This window comes from Lathamus discolor, chromosome 3 (genome assembly GCF_037157495.1).
Source record: "Lathamus discolor isolate bLatDis1 chromosome 3, bLatDis1.hap1, whole genome shotgun sequence".
Taxonomy (NCBI): domain Eukaryota; kingdom Metazoa; phylum Chordata; class Aves; order Psittaciformes; family Psittacidae; genus Lathamus; species Lathamus discolor.
In genome coordinates this window covers 29,463,784-29,491,530 of record NC_088886.1, presented here as the reverse complement: position 1 = coordinate 29,491,530, position 27,747 = coordinate 29,463,784, and the positions used below count along the sequence as shown (strand labels likewise).

At 38.0% G+C, this 27,747-nt stretch overlaps 3 protein-coding genes and 1 long non-coding RNA gene across 17 annotated transcripts in view; 3 read left to right on the top strand and 1 right to left on the bottom strand.

The window, feature by feature from the left end:
- The first annotated feature begins 23 nt into the window (after positions 1–23).
- CAPN10 (calpain 10) lies at positions 24–15,700 on the top strand. Of its 8 annotated transcripts, none has more exons than XR_010611495.1 (16): positions 310–353; positions 649–728; positions 812–1,017; positions 2,474–2,605; positions 2,955–3,151; positions 4,415–4,632; positions 5,183–5,324; positions 6,748–6,914; positions 7,444–7,727; positions 8,221–8,423; positions 10,275–10,530; positions 11,584–11,783; positions 12,360–12,405; positions 14,067–14,092; positions 14,310–14,420; positions 14,544–14,628. XR_010611495.1 is itself a non-coding variant. In XM_065674387.1 (16 exons), the coding sequence occupies exons 3-16, from the start codon at positions 874–876 to the stop codon at positions 14,625–14,627; spliced, it is 2,067 nt and encodes a 688-aa protein (XP_065530459.1). In that variant the 5' UTR covers positions 310–353; positions 649–728; positions 812–873; the 3' UTR covers positions 14,628–14,948. The 8 variants fall into 8 exon arrangements, 7 of the variants coding, with proteins under 7 accessions (XP_065530457.1, XP_065530459.1, XP_065530458.1 ...); XM_065674387.1 differs by lacking the exon at positions 14,067–14,092 and having other exon boundaries at positions 10,275–10,327; positions 10,445–10,530; positions 14,544–14,948; XM_065674385.1 differs by lacking the exons at positions 310–353; positions 14,067–14,092 and adding an exon at positions 24–279 and having other exon boundaries at positions 14,544–14,948.
- Positions 15,684–25,802, bottom strand: LOC136011882 (cytochrome P450 2J2-like). The gene is made up of 9 exons (XM_065674395.1): positions 25,461–25,802; positions 24,328–24,490; positions 23,674–23,823; positions 22,082–22,242; positions 20,429–20,602; positions 19,795–19,936; positions 18,993–19,180; positions 18,029–18,170; positions 15,684–16,249 (listed from the first exon to the last, which is right to left on the bottom strand). Exons 1-9 carry the CDS (start codon positions 25,629–25,631, stop codon positions 16,071–16,073), a joined length of 1,470 nt encoding a protein of 489 aa, XP_065530467.1. The 5' UTR covers positions 25,632–25,802; the 3' UTR covers positions 15,684–16,070.
- LOC136011884 (uncharacterized) lies at positions 15,717–21,777 on the top strand. Of its 4 annotated transcripts, XR_010611499.1 has the most exons (5): positions 15,717–16,696; positions 17,320–17,470; positions 17,952–18,040; positions 18,241–18,419; positions 21,631–21,777. It is a non-coding gene; the product is annotated as an uncharacterized LOC136011884 (long non-coding RNA). The 4 variants fall into 4 exon arrangements; XR_010611497.1 differs by having other exon boundaries at positions 15,717–17,470; XR_010611498.1 differs by lacking the exon at positions 18,241–18,419 and having other exon boundaries at positions 15,717–17,470.
- LOC136011881 (cytochrome P450 2J4-like) overlaps positions 22,780–27,747 on the top strand; it is a 45,769-nt gene continuing 40,801 nt past the window's right edge. For all 4 annotated transcript variants that reach the window (XR_010611496.1, XM_065674391.1, XM_065674390.1 and 1 more), the window contains exon 1: positions 22,780–27,433. The gene's annotated coding sequence lies outside the window, so the exon portion shown is untranslated. The remainder of the gene's footprint in view (positions 27,434–27,747) is intronic.

Below are 27,747 nucleotides of genomic sequence, written 5' to 3'. Positions count from 1 at the left end.
TTCGTTTACCTCTCCCTCCTAAGGGCCGTTCAGCCAGGTGGCCGCTCAGCTTTCCTCCTGCTCTGAGGAGGAGGATGTCCAGTTTCTCCCAGCTATTCCCGAACGCGGAGCACAGCACACGCGGCCCGGCCCCGCACAGCCGAAGCCTCCCAGGCACCCCCTTGAGGCGCCCACCACCACCGGCCGCGGGGCACGCTGGGACCTGCCCTCCTCCTGCTCAGCAGGCCGAGTCGGATTGGTGGGGCGTGCACCACGTGCTCTCGTGCCGCCTTCTCATTGGTGAGTGGCACAATCCGTTACCTCCGGGCTGGGCGAGAGGCTGAGGGGCGGTGAGAGTGTCCGACGTTGCCGCGGTAACGGCCGCCCCGGGCATGGCGGCGGGGCGTGCCCCGCAAGGGGGGGAGGCTGCGCTGGAGGAGGGGGATGTGTGTGCACCGGTGGCCTGGTTGGGGCCGGCTGGGGCGAAGCGGGTCGGCGGGGGAGTAGGGGCGAGGGTATGTCTCGGGGGGAGGAGGAGGTGCGTGTGGAGAGCCTCTCGTTGCGGATGGTTGTGAGGGAAGGGGGGACTTGTGGGGAGGGCGTGCGGGTGTGGGCTAAGAAGGCTTCTGGGGTAGGTCACCTCAGAGATTCCCCCTTTCTCTTTTCCAGCAGAGCGGGGGACCTCTGGGGTGGTATCAGGTGCTGAAAGAGACCAGCAATGGCGTGGTGTAGGGTGCTCCTTGGAAAGAGTAAGAGGCTTTTTGTTCCTAAATAAATCTTTGGGTTTTGTTTTTCAGTTACGATTCCCGAGTAACGCTCACTTGTGTTGTAGGTTGGTGCTTGGCAATATAGTGTTGGAAATAGCCGGCAAAGCTACCTAGGACTGTGTTGAAAATGCTGGGAGAGAAAAAGCAATTAATTGTGAAAAGAGACCTTTACACAGACCCCACATTTCCAGCCAGTGATACCTCTATATTTTTTGATTATTCTACCCCACTTGCTCAGTTCAGAGGCGAAATCTCTTGGTTGAGACCTAAGGTGAGTTTTACGCTATAAAAGACTAATTTTAGCAGAGCTGGACTGTAAGGTAGTAAATGCTGGTTAGCAGTGAGCGACTCGTTTTGGGTATTTTAATTGCTTAGAAATACAGAAGTGATAAAACTGGTGAATGCCAGTGTCAGCGATACAGTAGTCACACCATTCAAGTCTGGGGGCTTGTTTGTGGGTTTGATTTAAATCATATTGAAGACCTTTTGAATTTCATGGCACTAGTAGAAGTTCAGATATTTTATGTTTCATTATGCAAATAATGTGCGTACCAAGTTAAAAAACAGCATAAATGTCATTCCCAAATGTTTCAATATGTTGCGTAGCAGTCTTAAAAACAAATGACTGGATTTTTGAGTTTTCAGAAATATATTGGGGTTTTTTGTGTGATTGTTGATTTCTTTGAAAACATGAAAGAAAACTTTTTAAGGTTATAATGTCATATGACTTGTATTGCTTTTAAACTTGCAGCTGGGTTTCAGAGTAGGTCATGTGAGAGCTAAAAAGTTTAGACTGCGTTTTTGCAGTACATTCATTTAATGTGAAGTATTTATGATACTGCCTTTGTCAGGAGGGAAAACAAAAAGGCTGTAAAAATGTAACAGAGAAGAGACATACATTGGTTTTAGTGGTATTGTTTTCCCTGCCTCCATCTGGGGATGGCAGTAGAACTGTGGTAGAGCTGTCAGATAGAAATGGGAAACAAACTACTTTGCAGAGCCTAGTGTGCAACTTTCTGCTTTTGCACCTTGCACCTTGATTAGTCCTGAGGGCTGATCAGTTAATTTCCATCTCCTGCAGTTCTCTCACTCTTAACACATGAGAGAGCTCATTTTCAGATCCAATTAAGTGTGCAGGACTTTGCATTTGGAGTTAATCTCTTTTGCTATCAAGTAATCTATTTGCTTTAGGAAAGGTTTTTCTCTTATGCTAATTTGGAGATTATTTGTAACTTGGAATATGCAGTTCAATGTGAATGGCATCAGTTTTATCACAGTTGTTTGTATGTCATAGAATCATAGAATAGTTAGGGTTGGAAAGGACCTCAAGATCATCTAGTTCCAACCCCCCTGCCATGGACAGGGGTACCTCACACTAAACCATCCCATACAAGGCTTCATCCAACCTGGCCTTGAACACCGCCAGGGATGTCAATTAAGGAACTGATGAATTATCTTGTCTTTCACTTACTATTGCCTCTGCTAAGGCTGCACATGTCGGTGACATTTGTGTACTAAAATTCATGTGGGAACTAGATTTACCTCACACAAAGTACCAGTAGAATAGCCACAAGGCAGTAATTTGTTACTGCTTGCTTAGGCTGTGCCTGAAATGACAATTCCCTTATTTTGTGAGATGTCTCTGGAGCCCTCCCATTCCCTGAAGCACAGACTTCCTTAGAACGTCATGCAGGATTTGACTTCCATTCCCCATCTTCTGATTTTAGGACATTTGTTCTACTCCTCGGTTATTTTCAAGCAATCTGCAGGATGTGCAAGTAAAACAAGGAATTTTGGGAGACTGTTGGTTCCTGTGTGCCTGTGTAGCTTTGCAGAAGAGTAAATATGTACTGAACAAGGTATAGAGAAGATGCTTATTTCATGTTTTGTAAGGCTGGGGTTTTTTTTCACCTAATTCACATTTGCATATTGTTCTTGAATCCCAAGCCTCCATGAGTATCACTTTTGTCATGCTCAGTTTTACTGTTTTTGGTGTTATTATTTTTCCTGTGATTATTTACAAACTGTTGATATTCAGTATATTTAAACTGGCTTTGCTTAAAAAAAACACCCCAACAAGCAACAAACAAACCCCAAACAACAAAAACAAAAAACAAAACCCCGAACAAACAAAAAGCCTCCACCACCGCCACCAAAAAACAACCCAGAACACAATTATTAGTCTTCATTTTGGGTTTTGCCGTCTAGGTAATCCCTCCAGGTCAGCCCAGCTGGACAGATGAGACATATCAAGGCTGCTTCACTTGTCGAGTCTGGCAGTTTGGACACTGGGTGGAAGTGACCATCGATGACCGTTTGCCTTGCCTTGGTGGTAAACTCTGCTTTTCCCAATGTCAGACTGAGGATTTGTTTTGGCTTCCACTCTTGGAAAAAGCTTATGCAAAGTATGTGAACACTGTTACTGGGTCAAGTAAAGGGAGGTACAATACAATGCCTTCTGCTTACTTATTTTATCTAACTCTTTTGGGCATAGATATGTGTATTATTCAATATAAAGTACAATGGCTGCTAGCTTTCCCATACTGGGCTGTACAGAAGTTGTTCTTTAAACTGTAGATCTGTAAGGTATAATTCTAGTTGCATATGAGGTAAGATAGTGTTAAGGAGAGAATTATGATGAAAAGTAAGAGCTGCAATGAATTACTGGTATTCAAATGATGTTCATTAAGCTGCTATCCGTTGGTAATATAATTTATTAAAGGGACGTATTTTACTAGTACAGCAGTTGAGGACAGTTGAAGGATCAATGGAAAGCAGAAAGTGTGCAAATGTATTAATGAAAAGCAGCAACATTTATAAGTCTATACTAGTTAAGGCTCTGGTTGTGTGAGTTTCATTGCTCTCTTACTTAATCTGATAGTTTATTATTTTGAGAAGAAAAGATTGTCTTATTAATGTGTTTGAAAACGCAGCTATTTCATGTTTTATAATGCATCCATCAAAATGCTGTCCAGGTGGACAAAACAATTTGGACACTAAGTATGCTGGCAAGATAGACATCGATGTCTAAGAGAACTTGGACAAAAGATAGCGGTTGCCAGCAGATGGCAGGAAAAGACTTTAGATATGAAGTAGTTCAACTGTAGATGCATTGAGCAGAAGTTGTGAAGCAGCAATGGCAAGTTAAAGCTTCTCTATAGGTTTGAAAGGTAATATTCTTTGTTTTCTGTAGAGATCTTAACATTGTATTATGGTCTTGATTTCTTTTGCTGTCTTTCACATCTGCTACATCAGGTAGGTAGTCTCTTGATTTACTTCAGTTGTTGTATGAAGTGCTACTGTGGTGATTTATGCAGAGTGAACAAAGAATAATTGAAGAGAAAAAAATGTTATTTATACAGAATGCAGTTAGTGTATCATGCCAGATGATACAGACCATGGTTAATAAGGTACAAGTGACTACTGCTTCTAAGTTATAGCAGTTCGTGTGTAGGATAGAATGAATTATAATAAACTTCCCATCAAACAGTGGGATTTCTGATGGCTTTCACATTCTTTAGATGATGTATAAATAGTATGTGCTTTCTCATGTCTGCTTGGGGATATGGGGTAGGGTACAGTCACGATTGTGATACAGAGTCGGGTTGTATGTATGTAAGAACCACATTTCATTAGTTCTGTTTCTAGAATATTTTTTATTTTTTTAGAGTGCATGGATCTTATGAACAGTTGTGGGCAGGACAGGTGGCAGATGCTTTGGTGGATCTGACAGGAGGAATTGCTGAAAGATGGACCCTAAAAAGCCCTGGAAGAAACATGGAGAAAGAGAAGTCTGGCATGGTTTTGGAGAAAGATGTGTTTAGAAGATTGATGAATCTGAAGGAACAGTGTGTAATAACCTGCTCAGTCCTCGATTCCAGACAAGGTAATAGACATTTTTAAAGTAAATGTCTCTATTGAACAGGGTTCAGAGCACAAGGCAGCCAGCAACTGCATGATGCTGATTCTAGTACCATATGAGTTTTATGGTGCATTTTTATGTAAGCCTTGGATAAATAAATGTTTGAGGATGTTATTGAGCTTGGGATAGACGGTGTTTTCGCGGAGTGCTTTTTATATTGGTATCTAATATGATCACTTCTCAAAGGCAAACACACCCCATACCTCCCCAAAAAGCTACCTAAAAAACAACCTTAGAAATCCCAATGAATTTCAGCACTGAGAATTTGCTAATGTTTGAGATCACGTAGTAAGTTAATATGCCTTAAAATTTTAATTTATTTTATTTCTACATAGTCACAACTACAGTGAACTGTTTGGGTTTTTTCTGCCTTTTTTTTTTTTTTTTTTACACAACTTCCTTTTGTTTGAAAATTGCCTTCTTTCACAGGATAGTTTAATGTCGTTCATTGTAAAATATGGAGCAGGTTCTTTTGTCTGCTTTCAAATGCCTTTTTTAATTTTTTCCTATTTAGGTGCAAGCGAACTAGGAGAATTTCATGCCTTTATTGTGATAGACATGCTGAATGTGTCTGAAGTGTCAGGCAAGGAAATCTTTCTACTTCGAATCCGAAACCCTTGGGGGAGGCGCTGCTGGAGAGGACCCTGGTGTGAGGGGTGAGTAGGTTTATTTTCATTTGGAAATTAGTTTGTGAAAGTAGTGAAGCATGAAGTGTCTGTGTATTGTGTAGGCAAATAGTGCTAGTAGGCAGCCTATTGCTTGCAAGGCTGGGCATTTTAATTAGTTCTGGTAATCTAGATTTCTTAATAACAATTTTTTTTTTTTTGTTATTTACCAAAACATCTTTTTGTAGAGATAAACTTAAGACATTGGTTGGTTTGTTGGTTTTTGGTTTTTTTTTGTTTGTTTCCTATTTTTGTGGTGCTTTTTGGTTGTTCTGTAATTGATCTAAGTATTTTTGCTTGTGATTGTGTCTTAAAAGTAGCCACTCAGCTTTACTTGGCTCTTTGCATTTGATCTCATCTCAATTGCGGAAGACAAGCAAAGGAGTATGTATAAAACAAAACAGCAGAAGAAAGGATGTGTATGTTTGCTTTTCCTGTGTGCTGTCATTTCTGTACATTATGGGTGGGTGAAGCTGGAACTGAGTGGATACAAAGAAAGAGTAGATAAAAGGTAGAAATGCAGAAATATGTTTAGCAGTTCACATAGCAAAGTAACAAGAATGAAAGGGCAGACCCTACTAACTTATTTTGAAAAGTTAACATATTTTGACTGTGCAAAAGAACATGCAATTCTTGACCCAAGGAGCAGGCTTTCAGCATTAAAATATGGTAACATTACTTGAGGCTTAAGTTGATGTATTTTGGTTTTGGCAGAGTTTTATATATATACTTGGTCGATTTTTATATATATACTTGGTCTCTTGTAGTTTCTTTGCCAAACAGTAAGCTCCCATGTAGTTGCATAGGATAGTGTTTCATTGTGTGGCTTTAAAGCCCTGTTTTGTTCAAGTACAGAACTGTTCTTTGTTGTTAGTTCAACAGTAAAAATGTTGAAAGTACTTTTCATGGGCCCTAAAAAATGGAATGTTTAAATTCTTGGTTTATCATGACTTAGCCAGCAGAGTCGTGGAGATAACCAACTGCTTCACACAGATGGTGTTTTTTTGATGTTCGCTGCACAGCATTAACATTTTTTTTCAGAGGAGTCCTTTTGCAGCTTGCTTTAGTTTTTTGCCACTATTTTGAACAACTTTTAAAATCTTTATTTTGCTCTCTCGCTTTGGACTGTACTGTCTGTTGTAAGCAAAGTAGCTGTTTCACCTAGAAGTGTGCTTCGTATCCAGTCTGGCATAAGGTTCTTTCTAACTTTTCTTTGATACTTTGTGATTCATACTTTCTGTTATCCCTCTTGCTCACTAGCAATGTGTATACAGAAATATACAGTGCAAGAACTTGACTATGAAATTAAGAAACCTCTTCTTATTGTCCTACTCCATAGGATACTTGATATATAACATTGTTCCAGAACTTTATTGGGCAAAGAACTAGACGTTAAATTTTGTCTTATGTGTAGTGGTCAAGGATGGAGCCAGCTCGATCCAGTCATTGCCTCAAAACTGCTCTCGCAGATCCAAGAGGGAGAATTCTGGGTTGATGAAGAGGAATTTTTCAGGGAATTTGATGAGATTACCATGGGCTTTCCAGTCAATGAGGAAGGACAGCTTCAGAGCCTTTCTACAGGTATGGTATGAGAAATATCTTTCTTATGCAAACAACATTATGTATTGGGAAAGACTGATTTGAATTGCAAATGGATGCAGCTATACCACAATTTCACAGTCTTTCCCTTTTGTTTAGGCCCGTAGGCCTTTCCTTTCCTACTGGGAAGAATAGAGGGAAAAGAGGAATTTGAAGATTTTTAGATACTTCTCTGAAATCTGGTTACTTGCTAGTTTTGTGAGAGATTAGTGCTCTCAAAGGCTGTTGTTCTGGACAGCCTTGTAATTTTTATTTTTTGTAGTGGAAGATAAACTTCAGATTTCTAGAATCACTTTCTTGTTGTAAATATATCATCAATCTGCTAGTACCAGCTGTGACATTAATTCTCACACCTCTCAATATTTCCATTATAAATATCTGCTTGGAGAAAGTGTAAGGGCTACAACATCATGCTTTCTTGGGCTTGGGAACCTTTGCTGTGTATCTGTTGTATAAAGTTAACCAGCCTCTGGTGTCTAAAGTCTGCACCATGTTTTTCTTATTTTGTTAGGAAAAGTGCTGTATCACTCGCAGAATCTTTTTGGATCCTGGGTGAGAGGACAGTCTGCCGGTGGCTGCCGTAACAACAGCAGCTTCCCTACCAACCCTAAGTTCTGGCTGAGAGTCTGTGAAAAGAGCGAGGTGTGCATTGCTCTGCTGCAGAAACATAGGAAATACCATGCTGACTGGGCTGGAAGAATTAAAAATCTGACTCACTTAGTAGAGGAAAATCTATCTTTGACTGAAGGCATACAGGGGAAGAATTACCAGGCTGTGGGATTGCATGTCTGGAAGGTAATATGGGAGCAACATTTTTATTTTTTTTTCAAATAGAAGTTTTAAAGCATTACTGAAACATCTGAGTAAAATAATTCATTTCCGGTGGCAGTGATATGATTCAGCTGTTCACACATTTTACATCTCTGATTTACATTAGAATGATCTCTCAATGCAGTTACTGTCTGTAAAAACTATTTATGGACTAGTACTTTCTTCTCATTGCTAAGTGCCAAGTAGCAGAACTTTTTGGACTCTTCCACACTAGTGCACAAACTTACCCTGACATTTCAGGCTGATTATGTGATGACACTTTGTAAATTTACCCCTTCTGAATAGTAACTCTTCCTGCTGCTCTTTGATGTCCAGCTTATCTGCTGATACTCTGCTTCTTACTTGTTTTCTTTTGTAAATGTATGCATGTTTTAAACAATACTTGATCGTCTTTAGTTTTATTAAAAACCTCCTAATTTTTCCTAAACCACCACACATCATTATGCATCTATTCTAGGTGGAGAAGAAACGATTTAATCTTCCAAAGACCCTCTCTACTCCCCCAGTTGTAGGTACTGTCTGCCATTCCTATGACAGAGAAGTGCATGTATGCTGTGACCTTTCGCCTGGGTTTTATCTTGTTGTTCCCAGCACTTTTCTGAAAGATGCAGTAGGGAATTTCTTGCTTCGAGTTTTTTCAACAGGAAGGATCTCTCTCAGGTAGGTTTAAACCAGAAAACTTCTTACAGCTGTTGACTTAAATATATGAAGTATAGCACTAAGTTTAAATGTTCAAAATGTGTTGAAGGGTTGTGCATGGTACCAAATCACAATGTTTTATCTGTGAATTCGTGTAAGTAGTGTTCTGTCTCCTTGGGTTTTACACGAAGCTGCTAGAACCTGTTGTTAAAATACCAGTCAGAAGCAGCCAGATGAGTAGCAGCCTGGCTGTAAATTGCGACCTCATGTTTTGAGGAAGTGTGTATTTGGTAAAAGAACTGAAGAAGCTTCTGTAAGACATGTTTCTCAATATGTGGAAGTTCTTTCTTAATGTATGGAAAAAATGAAGATGTACCGTGGAAGTTAAAAGCAGCTGTTATTATTGCAATCAGTGACAGAAAAGGGGAGTAGTATATTATCATGTATGTCAGAAAACACTAGCAGATTGCCTGACATATGACAGTGTTATTGGTGAGCAGTGCAGCTTCAAATGCAAATGGAGTGTCAGCAGGGGATTTGGATGGCATAATGACCACAGCTCATAAATTGTGACACAAAATAGACTTTTATAAAAGACTTGGAAAATCTTTTATTTCCATTTAACATTGCTTGCTTACCCAACAGTAGATATCAGCAATGGCAGTATAGTAGTTTCTGATAACATTACATAGCTCTCAACACTTTAAAGTCAATTACTTGTAAGTAATTCCGTGTTGGCGACCGTAGCCTTGAAATAAATACTTAAAAAGACACAATGATTAATTGTGTGGAGTCGGCAAAGTTGTACTTTCTTCCAGTAAACTTGAAAAAATCCAACGTTGTCCAACAGCTTGTGCCTGGTAAGCTGCATGCAGAGACAAATCATACTGTTGGCAACATGTTTAAAAGCTCCTCAAATTTTTTAGTAGCAGACTAAATTTTTTCTGGTAGCAGACTATCAGCTCACATCTCCTTGGAAAGAAGATGGCAAATCACACTGCAAAGCCAGAACATGCGTTAATCATTTACTCTTGAATTTGGAAGCAAGGTGGTGTCAAGTTCTAGACCAAATAAAGGTCTGCAAAACTGGGGCTAATTTGGTTGTATGGGTGCAAGTTGTGGATTACTTACTGGCAATATATTTAGTTTCTGGACATGAAATCTGTAGAGCATATTGCTCTTTCAGTGATGGGATAAAATTCCTCGTATTGCTATTGTGTGTAACACTTCCGGGATGTTAGTCTGGAATGAACAGCCTATTGTAACATCAGTTACATGTTCTCAACTTGAAAATTGGAAACAAGGACAGATAATATGTTTCAAGTTATGCTGAAACATGGTTTCAAATGTTGCACAACTGGTAATGATACTACTTTGTTCTTATGGCCCTGCGAAGTATTGCTGGGCTGGATGAAATAGGGTTAACAATACAGAGATCAAGTCGGGTAAAATGGTAGTTTCCTTTGATTAAAGACACATAAAAGAGCATGCAGTGTAATCTTTGGACTTACTGAGCTGCTCATATGTACTCCAGAAGACACTGTCAGTTGTGTCATTTTCGAATAAGACAAAATAGCACAGGGGTATTGAGTTAAAATATGTAAGATACATTACTTCATGAATGTACAAAAAACTTACCTTGTTTTGGTGCATGGTTTGTATTCACTGTGTTGTTCTTGTGGAGTTCTGTGAATTATCTAAGAATTTAGAGTTGTGCAGTTCTCTTTTTCTCCCTGCTGAAAGTCTGGAGGAATTGTATTCCTGTAAGTTTATGAATACTAGTTAGTTTTTGTGAACTGGTGTACTAGATTTTGTGAAACCATGCAGGTTTTGTACATCTTAGTTTCTTTTCTCTCTTGCATTTGATGATAGTGAGCTAAAGCCACCTCCCACAGATAGTACTCTCTGTGAAGAGCTCCCAGCAGGTGAATGGGAGACAGTGCAGCTGCATGGATGCTGGAAAAATGGGCAAAGTGCTGGAGGCAGCAGGAACTTCCCCTCCTTCCATACCAATCCCTGCTTTCCACTCTCAATTCCTGCAGGACCAGGAAAAAGCAGTGTGAAAGTTACCCTCCGTCAGCACTGCCAAAATAGCAAGTGTCGTCCAATAGGTTTCCATATTTTCCAGGTAAGACTTCTGGTCAGTTTGATTGCTCATTTGCCAAGTTTGGGGGTAAGCCTGTCGGGCAGTTCACTGCCCTTTGCAAGAGACCTGCCACTTCTTGGAGAAACACAGGCTGATCCTGTGAAGTATTGCCTATGAAGGATATGGAGTAACTCCGTAGTTACATAGTGTAGTAAACCGGATAATTGGCTCCACTGAATCCTTCCAATGTTCTAAATTAGTTTTAGGAATTATGAACTCTTTTGAGGATTTGCAAAAATTTCTGTGTCTTAGTGACTGAGGAGCAGACTTTCTGGTAGTTCATCATTAGGACCTCCTTTCTTCATCTCTAATAACTATTTATTTGTCCATTGGCAAGTTGATATGGGTTCTGTGGACAAGATTAGAATTTAGAAGGGCTCTGATATGTTGAATGGATGATCTGAATGAAAACAAGCTATCATTTGGTGTGGACAAATACACATTCTACATATGTGTGCCAGTACTCAATTACATAAATGTAGGATGGGAAGCTTCTGGTTAGGTAGCTATATTGCAGGGAAAGCTAGCCTTATTTTTTGGAAATGTGCTCAAAAAAAGGTGTTGCTTAAGTGGAGAGTCTGGAACTGAGCATTGGGAGTTATCATAAAGCTCCAAATATACAATATGTGAAGAAAGACTGGCATTTTCCATGCCTATAGGAGCATGGAAAGTCTACTATGAAATTTTAGGACAGGAAAGGGCACTAGAAATAGATGGGGCAGTCTGCTCATCATATCCATGAGGTGAAAACCAAGTGCATTAGGCTGCAGCAAGGGAGAGTGAGGTTAGACAGCAGCTTTTGAGCTGTGTGGGCAGTGGGTTGTATAAATTGTCTACAAACACACTAGGAATGATTTATATGTACTCAGTATTGCCATCTGGGTTATCTGACTGCCTTCCCATCCTTCTCTTCTATAGCTCTTACAGAAGAGTGGGGTAGATAAGGAACATACGATAGTATGGCATACTAGGAATTTAACAGTGTGAGACCTGAAATAGATGGCAAGATAGCCATGTTTTCATTCTTTTCTGCAGGTGCCTAACAGCAGCTGGAAACCACATACTTCCTCTTTTCTACACTTGGAGCCACTGGTTAGCTGTGTACCTCATTGCTATTCACAGGAAGTAAGCCAGCTTTGCAGACTTCCTGCAGGAAGCTATTTAATTATACCTTCTACCTACTTGCCTGATACAGAAGGCGATTTTACAGTGGTCATAGCAACCAAAATAGACAGGTAAAAATCTGTTGCCTTCTATTTGCATTTCTAGTATTTTTAATGCGTGTATTACAGGATGTTTGGAAACGGTAACTGTAGTAACATGCTCTTTGACAGAAAATGTATTTATTTTTTAAGTCTTTGTTGCTGTTGTGTTTCAAGCACTGTTTACCACTTTGATCACTGGAAGAATGACTAAATAAACAAGCTTTTGTTAATCTTCTTGCATCAGGTGCTGAATAACAGGCGTCTACTGCTGGAGAAAATGGCACTAAAGCAACTAATTACCAGCTATATCTGGATGTTAGAATTTATGCTGAAGTTTTACTAAGCTTTTTAATAAGCAGGGTTGTTTTAGAGAAAATGCAAGGAGTAGCAGGCCTTATTTCAGATAGTTCCTCCCAATGTGAATAACAACAGGTCTGAATCGGGAGCTGTAGATTCCATAGGATTGTAGTAAGATTCCATGAGGGAAAGGATGTGGAGCAAAGCCTAGCATAAGAGTCTTCTCTTTTTGAAGTGGGGTTAGGATTCATGTTTACAAGATCCCCCAATGCTTTGTGCAGAAATAAACGTGGTTTTGGTTTCCAACAGGAAGCGCATTCACAGCCAGGAGACACTTGGACAAGTATTGCAAGAAGTAAGTGATACATTTTTAATTTCAATTGTTCTAAAGGTGTTGCTGAGGCATCCTTGAGGCTTATGTAGTAACTAATATTGAGAGTCAAATACTAGTGGAATGGACTTTGAATGTTCTTACTTACTTGCTGCAAACTGATAATCAGTAAAGCAGTTAATATTTGGGGTTTTGTTTTTCAGCCAGAAAGGTAGCATTTATTAGCAGCTAACAAAGTTTTTGTCTTTTCATACCATTCAGATATCTGGAAGCTTCTGTATAACTATTTTATAAAGTCATTATTTATCCCTCAAGTCGTTCCTCAGTACCTACCTCTGCTATAACCTCCACGAGAAACTGGACTGTTAGTCCTGAGTAGTGGTGGAGTAGTCATATTTGACTTTTGCTTTTAAGAGTGTAAACACTCTCTATGTATTTGGATATATTTTGACGTATTCATTCTTCATGTCACCACAGACCTGCTAGCCTTAATTATATATTGTATTCTTTATCTGATTTGCTTTGATATTAATTTGGGATTCTATGTATCGTGATCTAGAAATTCTAATGATATTATAATGTTATAAAGACTTGAGAAAACACAGCAAAAAGAGAAGAAAAGCAAACAGGCAATCCAGGTATTGGGTTTCACCACAGTAGAGTTTAGGGGGTTTTTTTGTTTCTTTACAGCCAGCCCATACAGTATCCTCTCATTACAATCCTTCTTTGCGTGCGAGCTGTTTGGATAAAGTTAATGCCACCTATTTAATATTTTGGTATTTCATTTTGCTTGATTAGATATACATGTAATATTGAAGGGCTAGATGTGAATGCTGAGTGCCTAATACTTAAGGTGCTTTTACTGGGTGGAAAGGAGAATTTAATGATCTCAACAGTTGTTTAGAGATATTTGATTTGGTTGGTGGATCAAAGCAAGCCCTTGATAATACTTTGCTTATTAAGTGTGAACAAGACCATCTAGATACTTAGCCCTTTCCTTTGAAAAGGGAAAATTTTAGCAAGAACCTGTTCACCCAAGATTAGAACTGGTTTACTAATTTTCTTAATCTAGGTCACATTAACCAATGATTACATTTTGTCCTTAAACCCTAACAAACAGCTTGGAATTTGTGTGCTTCATGAAAATGGACAAAGACCTGTATGTACTTGCCTCATGGTGCCTGTAATTTTAGTATTTAGAAGCTGAAGTATGTAATGAAGTCCTTTATTGCTGCTGTTTTGGAAACAAAACATTGCAGGACCATTATTACAGAAGGAATATATTCAAAGATATGTTTCTTGTATTAGTCCATGAAAATGGTTGGACTTGGGCAAAGGGTTCTCCCTGCCATCAAGGGAACAAACCATTTAGAGTCTTCAGGACTTGAAAACTTGAGGAATTTGGAAATGGAAGTTACAGGTTTCTTATCAGTGGCAGAAATTAATGTCTGAATCTAATCTTCAGCAGCATTGTCTCTTCTAAAGAAGATAGGAATTATGACTTTTAGTTTTTTAAGATATTTCACAGGAGAAGCTTTCATTTTGTCTTTACCTTCTAAATCTTTTTTTTTCTCTGATCTACTTTAATTCTTTATTAATGTCTTCTCTTCCTTGACAAAAAAGGCGAATTCACGAAATAGCTTTTTTTTTTTTTTTTTTTCCCTGCACTGTTCATTTTCTTACAGATTTCATTTACAACTGTGATGAAAAGGTAATGTGTAATTCTCCCACTGTTATTCTGGGAAACACCAGAAGGCACAGGAATTCCTCGCCTCTTGCTGTTTTCAGTTTTCAGTGGATTAGCAAGAAGAGACTGTTACCCCAGCTGTTTTCACTGGTACCAACTGTCAGGTCTAAGGCAACTTCTTTGTAGAAATACCTCCTTAATCATGTACACTCTGAATATTTGTTCCTCCCATGTTTTTTAGAACCAGCATTGTACAGCAAACCATAATGTACCTCAGTTTTTGAAAAACACAAGTGAAGAATATGTGCATGTTTTAATCCAAGCTACAAGTTTTGGAAGAAAACCAGGAAATGTATGTGCATAATGAAATAATATTTTTTGGGGGGGAAAAATAAATAAAAAAATCAAGCTTACAGAGTAACTTCAAGAGACCAAAAGGGTGAACATAGAGGAAAGAAACTGGAATCTTTTTCAGGTAGGACATACCTCAAGAACCCCAAAATACACTGGAATAGAGAAAGTCCAAGCTTGTATCCTACACTGCCAGTCATGTTGCTGAGCACTTTATCATGGGTCCTTTATCGAACCACGCAAATGATGGGTTGAAAAGGAAGATTTCCTTGGCGAGTTTTCCTTTAATGAGCACCACAAAGGAAAAAGATAAGACTTGAAAACTTTTGTTTATGGACTGCCACATCAGACTGCTTTTGTAAATCTGTAAAAATGTGTTTTATGCAAGATTTTCTCCTCCCCGCTGCCCACTGTAAGAAATACAATGTTTAAGAGATTTTTCTTAATTTATGGTTGAAAGTATTTCTTATTCAAGGAGGATTTTTTTAAACGGTATATTTTCCTCAATAAAAATCAGGTAATGTTGGAAGTTTTAAAATGTGTCTTTTATTAAAAAGCAAAAGCTCTCAATGATTTAAAGTCTGCATTTGTTCTGCAGTAGCAAACTTTACAGTGTGATGGAGCCCTGGGGTTTTCAAAAAGTGTAAGGGAATGAGTGGAAATATTTGAGAGGAGAATCAAGTCTCCATTAATTTTGTGTCTGAGAAATATGTAAAATTCTACTTCTGCTTTTAACTGCAGCCTACTGTCATTTATGCTTGCTCCTCTTGAACACTGAAGATTAAAAGCATCTAAGATGCTTGCAGCTGAATTTTAAGAGGTCAGAACTTTCCACATCTATTGTGGAATGATGAGACAACAAAAGAAAGCACTGTAATAAATCCCTATTGTGCCTGCTTTAACAAATGTTGGCACCTTTGTTTATTTTCTTAGTTTCTTGAAAGGCTGTTTCTTTCCCTTCAGATAGGAAATTACTGTAAGAAGGCAAAGCTCATGAAAAAGCCTGGATCTGAGAGTTGTCACAAAGTAGGAATCAGATGCTGAGGAAGTTAAGTGTAAGGATTTCTAAATGTGCTACGATTAAAAGAGGCCCCATTGTACAATCATTTATGCATGTGTGAAGTTTATACCTTAATATATGGTATAAACTCCTTTATGGGAGTGTGAAGGAAAAGGAGTCAACACTAAGTGTGAGAGGTAAATGCAAAAGGATGTAAGGAAAGACCTTTTGTGAACACAGAGGAGTAACAGCATCATGAAGAAATGTTTATTTACTTTTTTTTTATTCAGGTATTCTTGCAGCATCAGAACAGTTGTGCCATTTTAACGGTGTGATACCTGGCCAAGCACATATGCAGGAAACTCTCAAATCCTACGTCTAATTTGTTGCTACCATGAATCTGAAAATCCATTTGTTTGATAACATATTATTGTGGTCATGAATATACCTATGATTATATGAGCTTTGGCAAGTACACTTATTTTAATTTCAAGAAGTTCAGCTACATATCAGTGCTAAATAAAACTACTCCATAGTAATTTGCTATGCTGAGCCACCTACATTTGAATGCAATTGAGATAGTGATACGTATTTTTAAAGTATCTGCAATTACTGACTGGTTGAAGTCTCTGCATTGTAGCATGTTGCAGATTAGCGTGGAATAGCACAGAGTTTATATGGATGTGGCTGCAGTATTGCACCTAAAATGTACTCCAAATTGATTTCCTTTACTCCCTCAGGGAGCTGGAATGTGAATGCCCGAAGGAGGTTGGTAAAGAAGATGAACAATTCAACTCGTGCCATCTGTTCCCCCAGACATACACGGTGCCCTGCAGAAGAAAGGGAAACAGAGTTAGTTGTATAAAGTTAAGTTCTGGAAAAAAAACTTAGAACAAAATTCTACTAAGTTCCATGAATACTGTTAATGTATGATAGTTATTTCCCATTTACTTCTGTAAGGACAGCAAATGCTGCTTTTGGAGGTGGGGGGAAACAAGTATTTAACTGAGAAACTACATCTGTAATTAGATCAGTCTTTTGGTTTGGGGTTTGGGTGTTTTTTTCTCCTACTACACTTTAGCCTCCCCAGAGCATAAATGAGGTTCTCCCTTTCCATTTGTGATTCTTGTTCTGGGAGAACCACGAGTTACTGCTCAGTTAAGCTGGGTTTTAAAAGGCTTCATGTATTTCAGTGTCTTGTCTTTGGTTCTTGAAGAGGGTGCAATTCTGAAGCTAAGAAGATGGGTGTGATCTGGTTTTCTTCAACAGAAATTAAGGTGACTACATTGGATCCTTGTAGCCAAGTGTCTCTAACACTGTCCAGGGCAGATATGTAAGCTAAGGGAATGAAATATATTTGTGTGCAGTGATGTACATTCTCAGTGACTCATTTTGGCTTATTGTTTTCACAGTGTATTTCAGTGTGTGTGTGTGTGTATTTCAAACTAAAAAATAAAATATACATATTCAGGGCAGATAAATATTCAGATTAGGTAAACAGAAAACTACCAAAACAAGTTAAAAAAGAAAACTTCCTATGCTGGGTTGAAATGGTAGCCTAAGTTGGTTGTCTTGATTCATGTAAACTGTTGGACATTTGGTGAATAAAGGAGGTAAGATGCTAAGTACCTGTTTTGCAAATAGATTTTAGGAGTTGCAGCCAGTTTGGGCAGATGGTTTTAAAATCTGGTTTTACTATGTTTAATCTGACTCCTTCTTACATTACTTAGTATACTATTTACTTTTTATCTACAACAAATCTGACTCCTTCTTACATTACTTAGTATACTATTTACTTTTTATCTACAACAAATATATAATGGTATAATCTGTCACAGTAACAAAAAAATCTCAGCTGTTTCCCAGTGGTTTTGTTAGATTTTTATACTTTATTTTCCAGTGAATAATGCCAGCTTCCTGCTTTGTGCTGCTTTTCTTCATAATCTGTTTATTGGAGAAACTGGAAGCCCTCTGAGTTATGTTTTATACTGCTTTTCATTCTTCCTACTGCCCCATGTCTTTGAATCACTACCTTTCGTGTTGTAAATAAGGTAAGTTTTACATGATAATGTGCTTTTTTAAAATTAGAATTATTTTTTTAATTGCCTAAATATTCTTCTGATAATATTGGATTTAGCTAGTTTTCTGGAGGTACAAGAGAATGTGGTGCCAGACTATTACTGTTGGATTTGGGAGACTGAGTTTTGGTTTCCTGCTTTATTACACATTTTCCTCGTCTACTTTGGCAAGTCAACTTACTTTTGTCTTTGGGTTTCCTGTTTGTAAGGTGAGAATAAATCAATTTTATGATTTGAGAACTTAATACATTAGGAATTAAGGACCTCAGATACCTTTAGGGTAGGAACCATACATACACCTAGGAAAAAGCATGATGTCCTGTAGCCATACTCATACTCCGTTTGAATGTATGAAAAAAATAAAATGCAAGATAACATTTGTGGCTCTTACAGTACAACTGCTGACTTTAAATCTTTGTGTCAAATATTTTTTCTTAAAAGTGTGTTTTTAAAGTTTCAGAATTCAGAAATAGTGCGTTAGTCTTGCTGCACGACACGGCAAACAGGAATACACAAACATCAGGGCATTACCTGCTGAGAAAGGTAAGAATGCCTCTTTGTTCACAAAGTTGCCATCCAAATCAAGGAAATGGTTTGGGTTGAACTTCCAAGGGGTCGCCCAGTGCTCAGAGTCATACACAACAGAGTGCAGGTTTGGCAGTACAAGTGTACCCTGCAAGAAGAAGCAGAGATTTTATTTTTCATGTACAATTGATTTTTTTTTTTCCTCTTCTCTCTACTAGATAATCCACCATCCTGTGCCTGCAGCCCAGTGTTCACATGCAGCTCATTCTTTTCTTGTGCACATCCAGGCATGACAAACTCTTGTATCTTCTGTTTGTCATAATGTATTAGTTGTTTGCCTTTGTCTAATTTATTTTCTGTCGGGACTCCTGAAAGTGTCTTCATGTTTAATCTAGAGGTAACTTGGATCATTTTGCATACTTGGCAGAATAATCATAACACCTTCCTTTTTGGAAAGATCTTTCAATCCCATCACATGAATTTTGTGCTTAATATGTTTGGGACATTCTTATCATGCCAATGTGACTGTCAGATGTCTTGCTGCCATGTTAAGCATGTGGGGCTTTTGTGTATGTGTTTTTGTTTTTTCAGGGATGACAGTAGGTTGCTCCAAGCTGCTCCCTTGTGTGTGAAAGTTAGCTGGCTTGACGTTCAATAGTCCTCATTTCTTCATCGTTCCTTAAAACGCGTGTTCAGCTTTAATACTCAGCGGCATCATCCATATTTGAGTACTGAGAAGAAAGACTTCAGTTCTCTCTTATGTTTGCTACTTGTGCTCTTAGCCTTTTCCCACAATTCCTTTTGCATCTGCTAATGTAGACTTAGCCTTGGTTCAAAGCACTCTGTTTTGTGTCTGTGACATGCTACTGCTGTGCTCTATGCGAAGTTAGGATTTACAGAAGCTAATGTCATGTAAATAGTAAATAGTAATAGCCTAAAGCTTTAAGAAGCATGGAGGTATGCTCTGTACCTTCTTAATGTGAAAACCCAGCAAAGTTGTATTCCTCACGCATTGTCGAGGGACCCCAACAGAAGTAACATTGCTGTACCGCAAAGCCTCGTGAATCACAGCATTTGTATAAGGCAGTTTCTTGCGGTCTTCATAACTGATGAGATGGGAGGGCTCCAGAACAGCCTCTATCTCTCTTTGAACCTTTTCTGCAAAGAAATGAAAATATTTTAACTTCTCCCTGCCACCTCTTCCAGCAGATCTCTGTGTGAGTATGCCTGGGACTGAGAGGAAAAAAAAAATTAAATGATGTTGCTCTGTTGGTTTTAGTTGATCAAGAAAGTGCATATCCCCAAAGCACAAGATGATTTCTCATTTAAGACACATCCTACTTGGTGATGACAATAATACAGTCCTCTGTTCCAAAAAAAAGGATTAAAATTTGAAATTACAGGTCTAATTTATGATATGTTTATAAATACACATCAGAACTGCTTTTTTAAAGCTTTTACACTTTGAATGTTAGGAAGAGACTATGAGATGTCTTTAGCTTGTTATACTGTCTTTGCCATCCCTTTCTACTGTGATAAAACAGTGGCTGCTACCAATACTAATTTGTGCTAGTGTTGCCTCAGTGAACCAATGAGGAAAGCACATTTGTTTCATTTTCTAGATTTTAATTTTTGATGTACCACAATTCATATTAATTGTTAAGGGTGATTTTGATTTACTGCATGTGACTGAGCTAGTACTTAAATCATAATGAACATTACTCATTAATATAATGGTGAATGCAGTGTTTTCTGAAAATGCTTTTGCTCACCTTGTATTTCTGGGTATTGTATCATATAGAGCAGTGCCCAGAGAAGGGTAGTACTTGTTGTTTCTGTCCCTCCAAGCAAAAGATCAACCACAGTCTGCACCATATTATCTGTATTAAATGTAGAAGTAGGGTCGTCTTTAGTCTGTAGAGTATATTCATAAGAAGATTATGAAGTGGGTAATTTCAGACATTTTATCATTCACATAGAAATTGTCATTATTTGATGAAAATAATGAGCAGCCCATAAAAAAAAAAGTTAATTGCTAAACACATAATGCATGCACATAAAAATTCTGTAGCAGTTACTTGAACCCAACCCCAAAAGCTCGTTCACTCACCCCCCCGCCCTGCCCCTCCCCGAAAATTTGTGGAATTCAGACTGGAGGGCTGAATATCAAGAGTGTTACTTGAATTTACTGTAGAACAGAGAAACTGCTGTGGTTGCCGGCTCTAAGTAATGTACTACATTCTGAAACTCTGTATATTCAGCCCTCCAGTCTGAATTCCTCAAATTTTCGGGGAGGGTTGGGGTGGGGTGAGTGAATAAGCTTTTGGGGTTGGGTTTAAACCACGACAGTGTAGTAGTAGGCATTGAAGCCAAGGAGAGGGGAGAGTGCAGTAAACAGATACTTACTTTTGTTATTTGAGCTAGGTAGAAGTCGATGAGATCCTGTGGAACACCTGTTTTCTGTTTCTCATGAGCTTGGACCTCCTTCATAACTAAATGGTGCATGAAGTCATTGTATGCAAACACTTTCTGATGAGGTCCTGGGAGGTGGTGCATAAGCCATGGGAAAGCATCATACATCTGTGATTTTAGACAAAAGGGAAGAAACAAGAGCTCTTTTAAACTGACAACCCAGTTCTGATTTCCTGATAAGTCTGTGAAGTCACTGCCACACATGGGCTCCTAATTAGAATGAGAGGCAATAGACAATAGTCAGAAAGACGTAAAATGTTGGCAACAGGTTTCCCAGAGTCTGTGTGAAATCTCCATCCTTGGAGACTTGTGAGTTGACCAGAGAAGTCGCTAAAAACAATCTGATCTAATTAGACCTGCTTTGAGCATGATGTTGGATTAACTGACATTCAGAGGTCCTTTACATTGTAAATTGTTCTACATTTGTAAGAGGAATTATGAAACCTTTACATTACCCTCTACTTGAACTTAGAAAACTTGTCTGGTATTTGTTGATGAGCTATTAGGAATATGCAGTGGTCAAAATTGTTGTGATCAAGTTGTCAATATTCAATAATCAGAATTTCTTTCCTTAATACATAAATTGAAGATTGAAAAGATATAGAAGATGACTTGACCTCTCAGTCTTAGAAGACTTTCCTCTAGGAGAAACTGGCATGTGTATTTGTTAAGGGGCTTTGTTTAATAGACTTCATTCCCTAGGGCTGCTGGCAGAGCCTTTGTTTTACTTATGGCCTGTGATGAGGAATTTATTGGCCAGTGCAGGCTTCTTCATCCCCATCAGGTAACCAAAACATCAACATCGTATGATAGTGGATACAGGTCACAGAGAAGCAGGCAAATGATTTTATTTTACTTTTTGGATGCATATCTAATAATGCAACATGAGCTTCTGAAAATGGGTGAATCGGAGTAATTGAAGTGAATCTGGCTCACAAGCAGATTTTATCAACCTTGACTTTTACTCTGATGTGTTATTTTATTTTTCCTAAGACATCTCTCTACGGAAGCGTTAGAGATCCTGGTAGTGTTATGGAATGCCAGTGTGTCACAATCTGCACAACGTAACAGCTAGGCTTTCAAGAACTTAAAAATATTCTTCTTCATGTGATGAAATTGTCACCTTTATCTTACAGGAAGCTCACATCTTGGTGGTAATAAGAATTACACGAGAAGCAAGATACCTTCTGAAAAGAAGAGGACTATAAAGCCTTAGTTCTTTTTAGCTGCACTTCTGTATTCTTCAGACTAAGTGAAAATAAATTTTAAGAGCTGTTTTCATATTAAGGTTTAAGAATCTTAAAACATACTACTCTGCAAATGATTACTTGTTTGAAATACATTATATATTTTGGAAATCAGTGAAAACCAGCAGTGATCTAGAATTTGAATTTAAGGACACAAGATTGAGGTAAAGGAGGAATATAAGGCAGTCATGACATATACAAGGTATGTGTTAATTTGTTACTGCACAGTGGCTCACAGAACAAGGGTATGAAAATGTATGGGAATAATCTTTTAGTTTGTTTCAACTTGTTTAATGCAAATGCACTTTAAGGAGTAAGAATGAGAAAATGAAAATCTTACCCTGCCCCAGATAGTAGCTTGAAAGTAGATCACAGAATAAACAGCTTTGATAAGTTTGCTGAAAGATTCATCCTCACTGGAGAAGCGGTGACCAAAGACAACAGCACAAATTATATTTGCAATAGCCTGGACAATGAAAGTGTGGGGGTCGAAAGGTTTGCCTGTGAATATAGGAGGTACCATGAATACTGATGCATAGTGACAAAAAAGACTCCCCCCCACCTTTGGTAAATATAACAGTAGATCAGACTACTTTTAGATAAATTTCACACAAGTAAACTGTAATAGAATTAGTTTAATACAAATTAACTGTATGGATTGTAAGTGCAGGGAATCTTTGTTTTCAATCTGCTTTTTATTCTTGTAGAATACAGTGATTATCAGTTTTGAGAAGACAAACAGTGGGTCTCTTTGACTTGTGGTCTGGGTTGTGTGGAAACACAAGCAATTAATTAGAGCATATGCCTTCAAATCTGGAGGCAGGTATTTTAAGTTTGGCCATTAAAAAAAGAAATCAAACATTTGCCCCCCAACATCAAACAAAAAACAAACAAAAAAAATTTGAAAGCTTTCATTTCTTAGATGTGTTGAAATGACTTCTCTCATTCTGGTTTTCAAGTACGGCTTAACAGTTCAACTACATGTATTCCCACACACACAGCCCCCCCCCCCCCCCCCCAACTGAAAAGGCAAAATCAAACAGGGTTAAATCCAGAAAAAAAATGAAATTAGGTACATATTTTAATTACAAGGACAACCTTTGAATTATACTACTATGTAAAATTTTGGATTATGGATTTCTGACTTCAGTCTAATGCTTGCAGTCCTGGGAAGGAGTAAATACAATTACTGAGTCTAAAATTGAGGAAGGATTGCATGGAAGGTAAAGATTTGGGCTGTGTAGGGACTCGAGTCGATGGTTTGTTCATCTTGTACATTTTAAAGGTCTGGGAATATGTTGCTCTCAGAATAGAAATGGGCCATTTTGCTGTGTCTAGTGCAAGGAGAGCTGGAGTGAGATCTTAGGTGACTTCTCTGTGTTTTCACATCAGTGTGGAACATGATGTCCTGAAGGATTTGGCTGTTTGGAATATTTACATTTAATTGCCTTATTTTGACATCATGCTAAAATTCTATTGGTTACTATTTCAGTCAAATCTTAAAAAGAATTTTTGTTGGACAAGTGAATGATACATTCCTTGCATTGGGGTTCTTCCTCTGCCAAATCCTAAGGTCCTGCTGTCCTAGAATGATTCGCAGCAGGTCACAAGTTGTGTATTTTATGGAGAACAACATAGGGTTTTTCTATACTCCTGAAATGTAGGAATTTTCACCAGCTGTCACCAAGACTGTGTTGATAATAAACATTTTTTTCACTATCCTTTTTTCAAAAAATAATTTTATGTTGCCCACTGCGCAGTCAAAACATTTTTTTTGTTTGTTTTTTGAAAGAATGCAATTAAGAATCTGGTGAAAGTTCCACTAATATGAAAAATATCTATTACTTGTAAAAATGTATTGTGAAACTTTTGCTTCCCTAATCTACTGTATTTCAGAAAAAGCATGAAGTGTTAGTTTCCTAGTGAATTTACCTTTTGTGTTTGCAAAAATGTCCACAAGGTGACAGGCCTCTGCTTGAATTTGATGCTCCAGATTGTTCTTACCGAGTGCCAGAGTTCTTATAATGGTCATGCCAAAGCGTCTCTGTTGCTTCCAGGTGTGCCCACTTGTCAAAAAAATACCTGAAGAACACAGAAACATTAATTTCATTGCTGGGAAGGGAAATCCTTTCATGCAGGAGGCAAAATTTGATTTGGGTTATATCTCACTAACAAAGAAGACACCATGATTTCAGATACTGACTTTTGGTTTCTACATTAGGTTTTTGTGACTCCCAGGTTGCTCATAAATGTGACCCTGGAAGATGAGTGGTAGTCAGTTCTGGTAAGGACAGATCAGCTTTGTCTATAGATGTGTTCTGGCTTAGGAGTGATACAACTGAAAGGCAACTTCTCTAGGTAAATATTCCTTTGAACCTATTGGGAAGAAAAAAAGTCAGTGGTATGCTTTATAAGAGGAGAAATTCCTATTTTTTCCTTTTCCTGCTATGCTAGCTCTGCATAGAGCTTTTTTATTTTGTAAGCCCTGTGATGTATAGCAGTAACTGATGAACATGTGCATGTATAGGAAAGCTGCTTTATTCTTTACATCTTGTTTGTATTTCAGTATTTTGGAACATCTTGTACCTTTCTCACCCATCATATCCCTGTAGAACGGGGTGAGAGGTCTTCCGGAAACTTCCTCGGAGTGGGTGATGATGCCATCTTTTACTGCTTTGTACCCGTTTAGTACAACCATAGGTGTCTGTCCCATCCACAATGTGTAGATGCTTCCATAGATGTTGGTTAACTGAAGAGTTAATAACAGTAAATTAATGAATATAAACAAGGAATGCATACATTTAAGTACTTATTTTAAGAGTTTTCTTTAATTGTAACTAAGCCCATTTGCCCTTATTCAGTTGAATTACAGGTTTCAGAAAAAAATTTACAGTTCTGTTGCGATGTGCTTTGGGAATAGAAGATAATTGTACTTTATGGAATAAAGACGGAGGACATCTCTCAGGAGACAACCTCTGAAAATTTCACAGAGAAACAGAGGTCTTCTGTGACAGCTCAGAATCAAAGAACAAATAAATACAGAGCTTTTCTCTTTATTAATGAACCTAATTATAGATTTTTCTTGCCTCTAACTTCTGAAGAAAGCAAAGAAATTGTTTTGCATTCTTTCCTGTAGCTTCCGTGTGGTTTTTCACATTTTTCTCTATTGTCTTTCTTCAGATCATGCTTGCATTTTTCCTTAAAATTGTTCCTTAAAAGTTCCTTACTTTTAAAAATAATTTAAATTGGCTTATAAAGCAATCATGCTATGAACATAACAGATTTTCCTGCTTTTTTTAGTAATAATCTGTTTACTGAAGATAATCTTTTTGCTGTACAAATAAGGAAAAAAAAAGTCAGTTTAGCGTATATGTTTGGTTTTCTAATGGAGATGGGACCAACGTGTGGCCTGGAGATGTTTCAGTGACACTGGTATCAGGCAAAGGAATTTCTTCCAGAGGTAATCTACAGGGCTAGATATCAACATGGGTGTTACTGTATCCAAAAGAGAAAGACAATAGCAAGGAGTAAAGCAATTATGGTGTTTATTACTCAGAAATATTTTAAATAGTGCAGGGTCCTTGTATTCTTTGAAAGTGGCTGATAATCAAGCTTGAGGTTAAAAAGAAAAAAAAATCCAACTTTAGACTATTGCTATACAAAGTGCAAGTCAAGTTAAAATAGATTCAGACTGATTTTTCGACCATTGTGATAAATACCTTAGTGAGAGTTTCTCGACGAAGTCTGAAGTCCAGCAGCCACAAGTTTCCAATGATGGGGAGGGGAGCTGGTCCTGGAGGAAGCTGGGTGCGCATCCACTGCAGCTTTAGGAACTGCAAAATCAGAAGACACACTACTAGAGCTATAAAAACCTCTGCAATCTCCAACATCTTACAGAAAATTTTGTCACTTTTTAATAAGACTTCCTGTGAAAGTTCGGAGTTGCACAGGTGAGTTTGCTGCTTCTGAAGTTAAACTCTTTTTGTAAAGAGCCTGTCTGCATTAGCCCTCTCTCTCTTTTTCTGACAATTACAGTTTTCCCAAGCTGAAGTCCTTAGAAAACTGAAATACGTGATCCTTCGCAGTTAGCCAAAGTCACGCCTACTCTTTTGCATGATCCGTCATTATGAGCTGTTTCTTTTTTCACTTAGACCCAGTATTGATACTAAGAAGGAAACAAAATTCTAAGTGCTAATTATTGAACAGTTATACAAGGATATAAAGGATATAATGGTAACACCTCATGCAGTTTCCTGTAGTTAAACATTAAAATACCAGGGATATGTGACTTAGTAACTTTCTGAAATACTATGATTCTTATGTGGTTTCTTTTATAGAAGAAGAAACAGCTACAAATACCTGTTGGTTAGGCTATGGTCTCCGAGGTGAAAAAGAATTGAATTAGCTCAGCTTAAAGCTAAATTAATGTGGGTTTTTTTGTTTGTTCGTTTCTTTTTTTAAAAAAGTGTAAGTATTAGAATATCTACTTTCCCCTTTTATAGTATTCTAGGTGTTATGTGGAACACAAATGAGACATTGTTCAGTGCATTGTGTGGTGGTTTCTGAATTCATTTTATTTCTCATGGTAAAGATTCAAATTTGCTGTTGCAAATTTTGGTGGTGAAAAAATGCACAGGTTCTATTTTCTCTGCGGAAAAGAACCAATAAACTGAAGAAAGAGGTGAAACTTTACATTGATTTGTGGACCCCGCAAGCTTTCCTGGAGATGTTTGTACCAATATGTAGCAAATTTTAACTTAAGAGACTTACTTCTCTGTTAGTTGCTAACCTTGATGTAATCTATGGACTACAGTATGTTGCTTTGAAAGTCTGGGTAATCTCCACCATTGGAAGGCAAATAGAAATAGCATAATTCTGGTGGTTTGGGAAAAGATGGGATTTAGGTAATTTCTTCAACTTCCTTTCAACTTTTTTTTTTTTATTTGTTTTAATGGTTATTCATTTGGGACAGGATTTCAGACCTCATCTTTCATTTTGCCTACTCCTGTTTGGATGGCAAAGTCCGTTTTCTCCTTGCTTTCAATGTACAAATTGGACATCTTGCTGATTCAGAAGCAAAACAAGTTGCAGCAGTGAAACTGGAGTTGACTTAGGGTGCCTCTGTCTGCTAAGTGAACTGTCAGGAACCATCTCATTTGGAATTTAGGAGGCAAAGGAAAGAAGATATATGATTCTCAAATATGTGGGACTTCCCAGGTTGGGCCAGATTAGTGTGTGTGGTGCTTCAGAATTTAGTCCTAAAAATCATCTTATAGATGCCCTGTTTATTTGTTGCCCTGTGGTTTTCTATGAATTCTGACTTTGTATGGAGTTTTGTGGGGTTTTTTGCTGATGTTATTATTTTTGGCTGATACATTAAATTGGAGTTTTCAACACTTTGATCAAGAACTCAGCTAATGCTCTGTGTTCAAGTATATATAGGAGATTAAGGGATTCCATACAATTGTATAAGTTGCCTGTTTTAAAATTTTATCATCATTTCTCTGAGCAGGCTTGCTTGAATTTTCCAGTCTGCAGTTTCCACCTCAAAACTTTTCAGCAAAATCAAGGATATTGATTGGAATCAATGTACGCTATGATCATGAAATATAAAGATTAAGTGCTGTGCATGGGCTTCTTGAGAATTCATGTAAATTCCCTGAAACTTCAAGCAACCATCTGAGTAGTACAGGTATGGACGCTCCTTTCAGTTAGTTTTCGAATGATTTTGATTTTGGTTTTTTGGTGAGTTAATAAAGGAAAATTTGTAAAGTAAAATCTTGCATTTTTCAGTCTTGAAAAACGTGTAGATGCGCATTTGTCTTTTTTGTGTTAGTGGCTTTTAATAATTTCAGATTCAAACATGAAACACAGGGCAGCTTCAGGGGGCTGCAGAGCAGCAGTGGCATTACAGCATTTGCTTGCTTTACTTTTCTGAGCAGCCACCACTTGACTTCTCTGTGCAGTACTTTAGTGGGCTGCATGTGCTGATGCTTTCCAGAAACT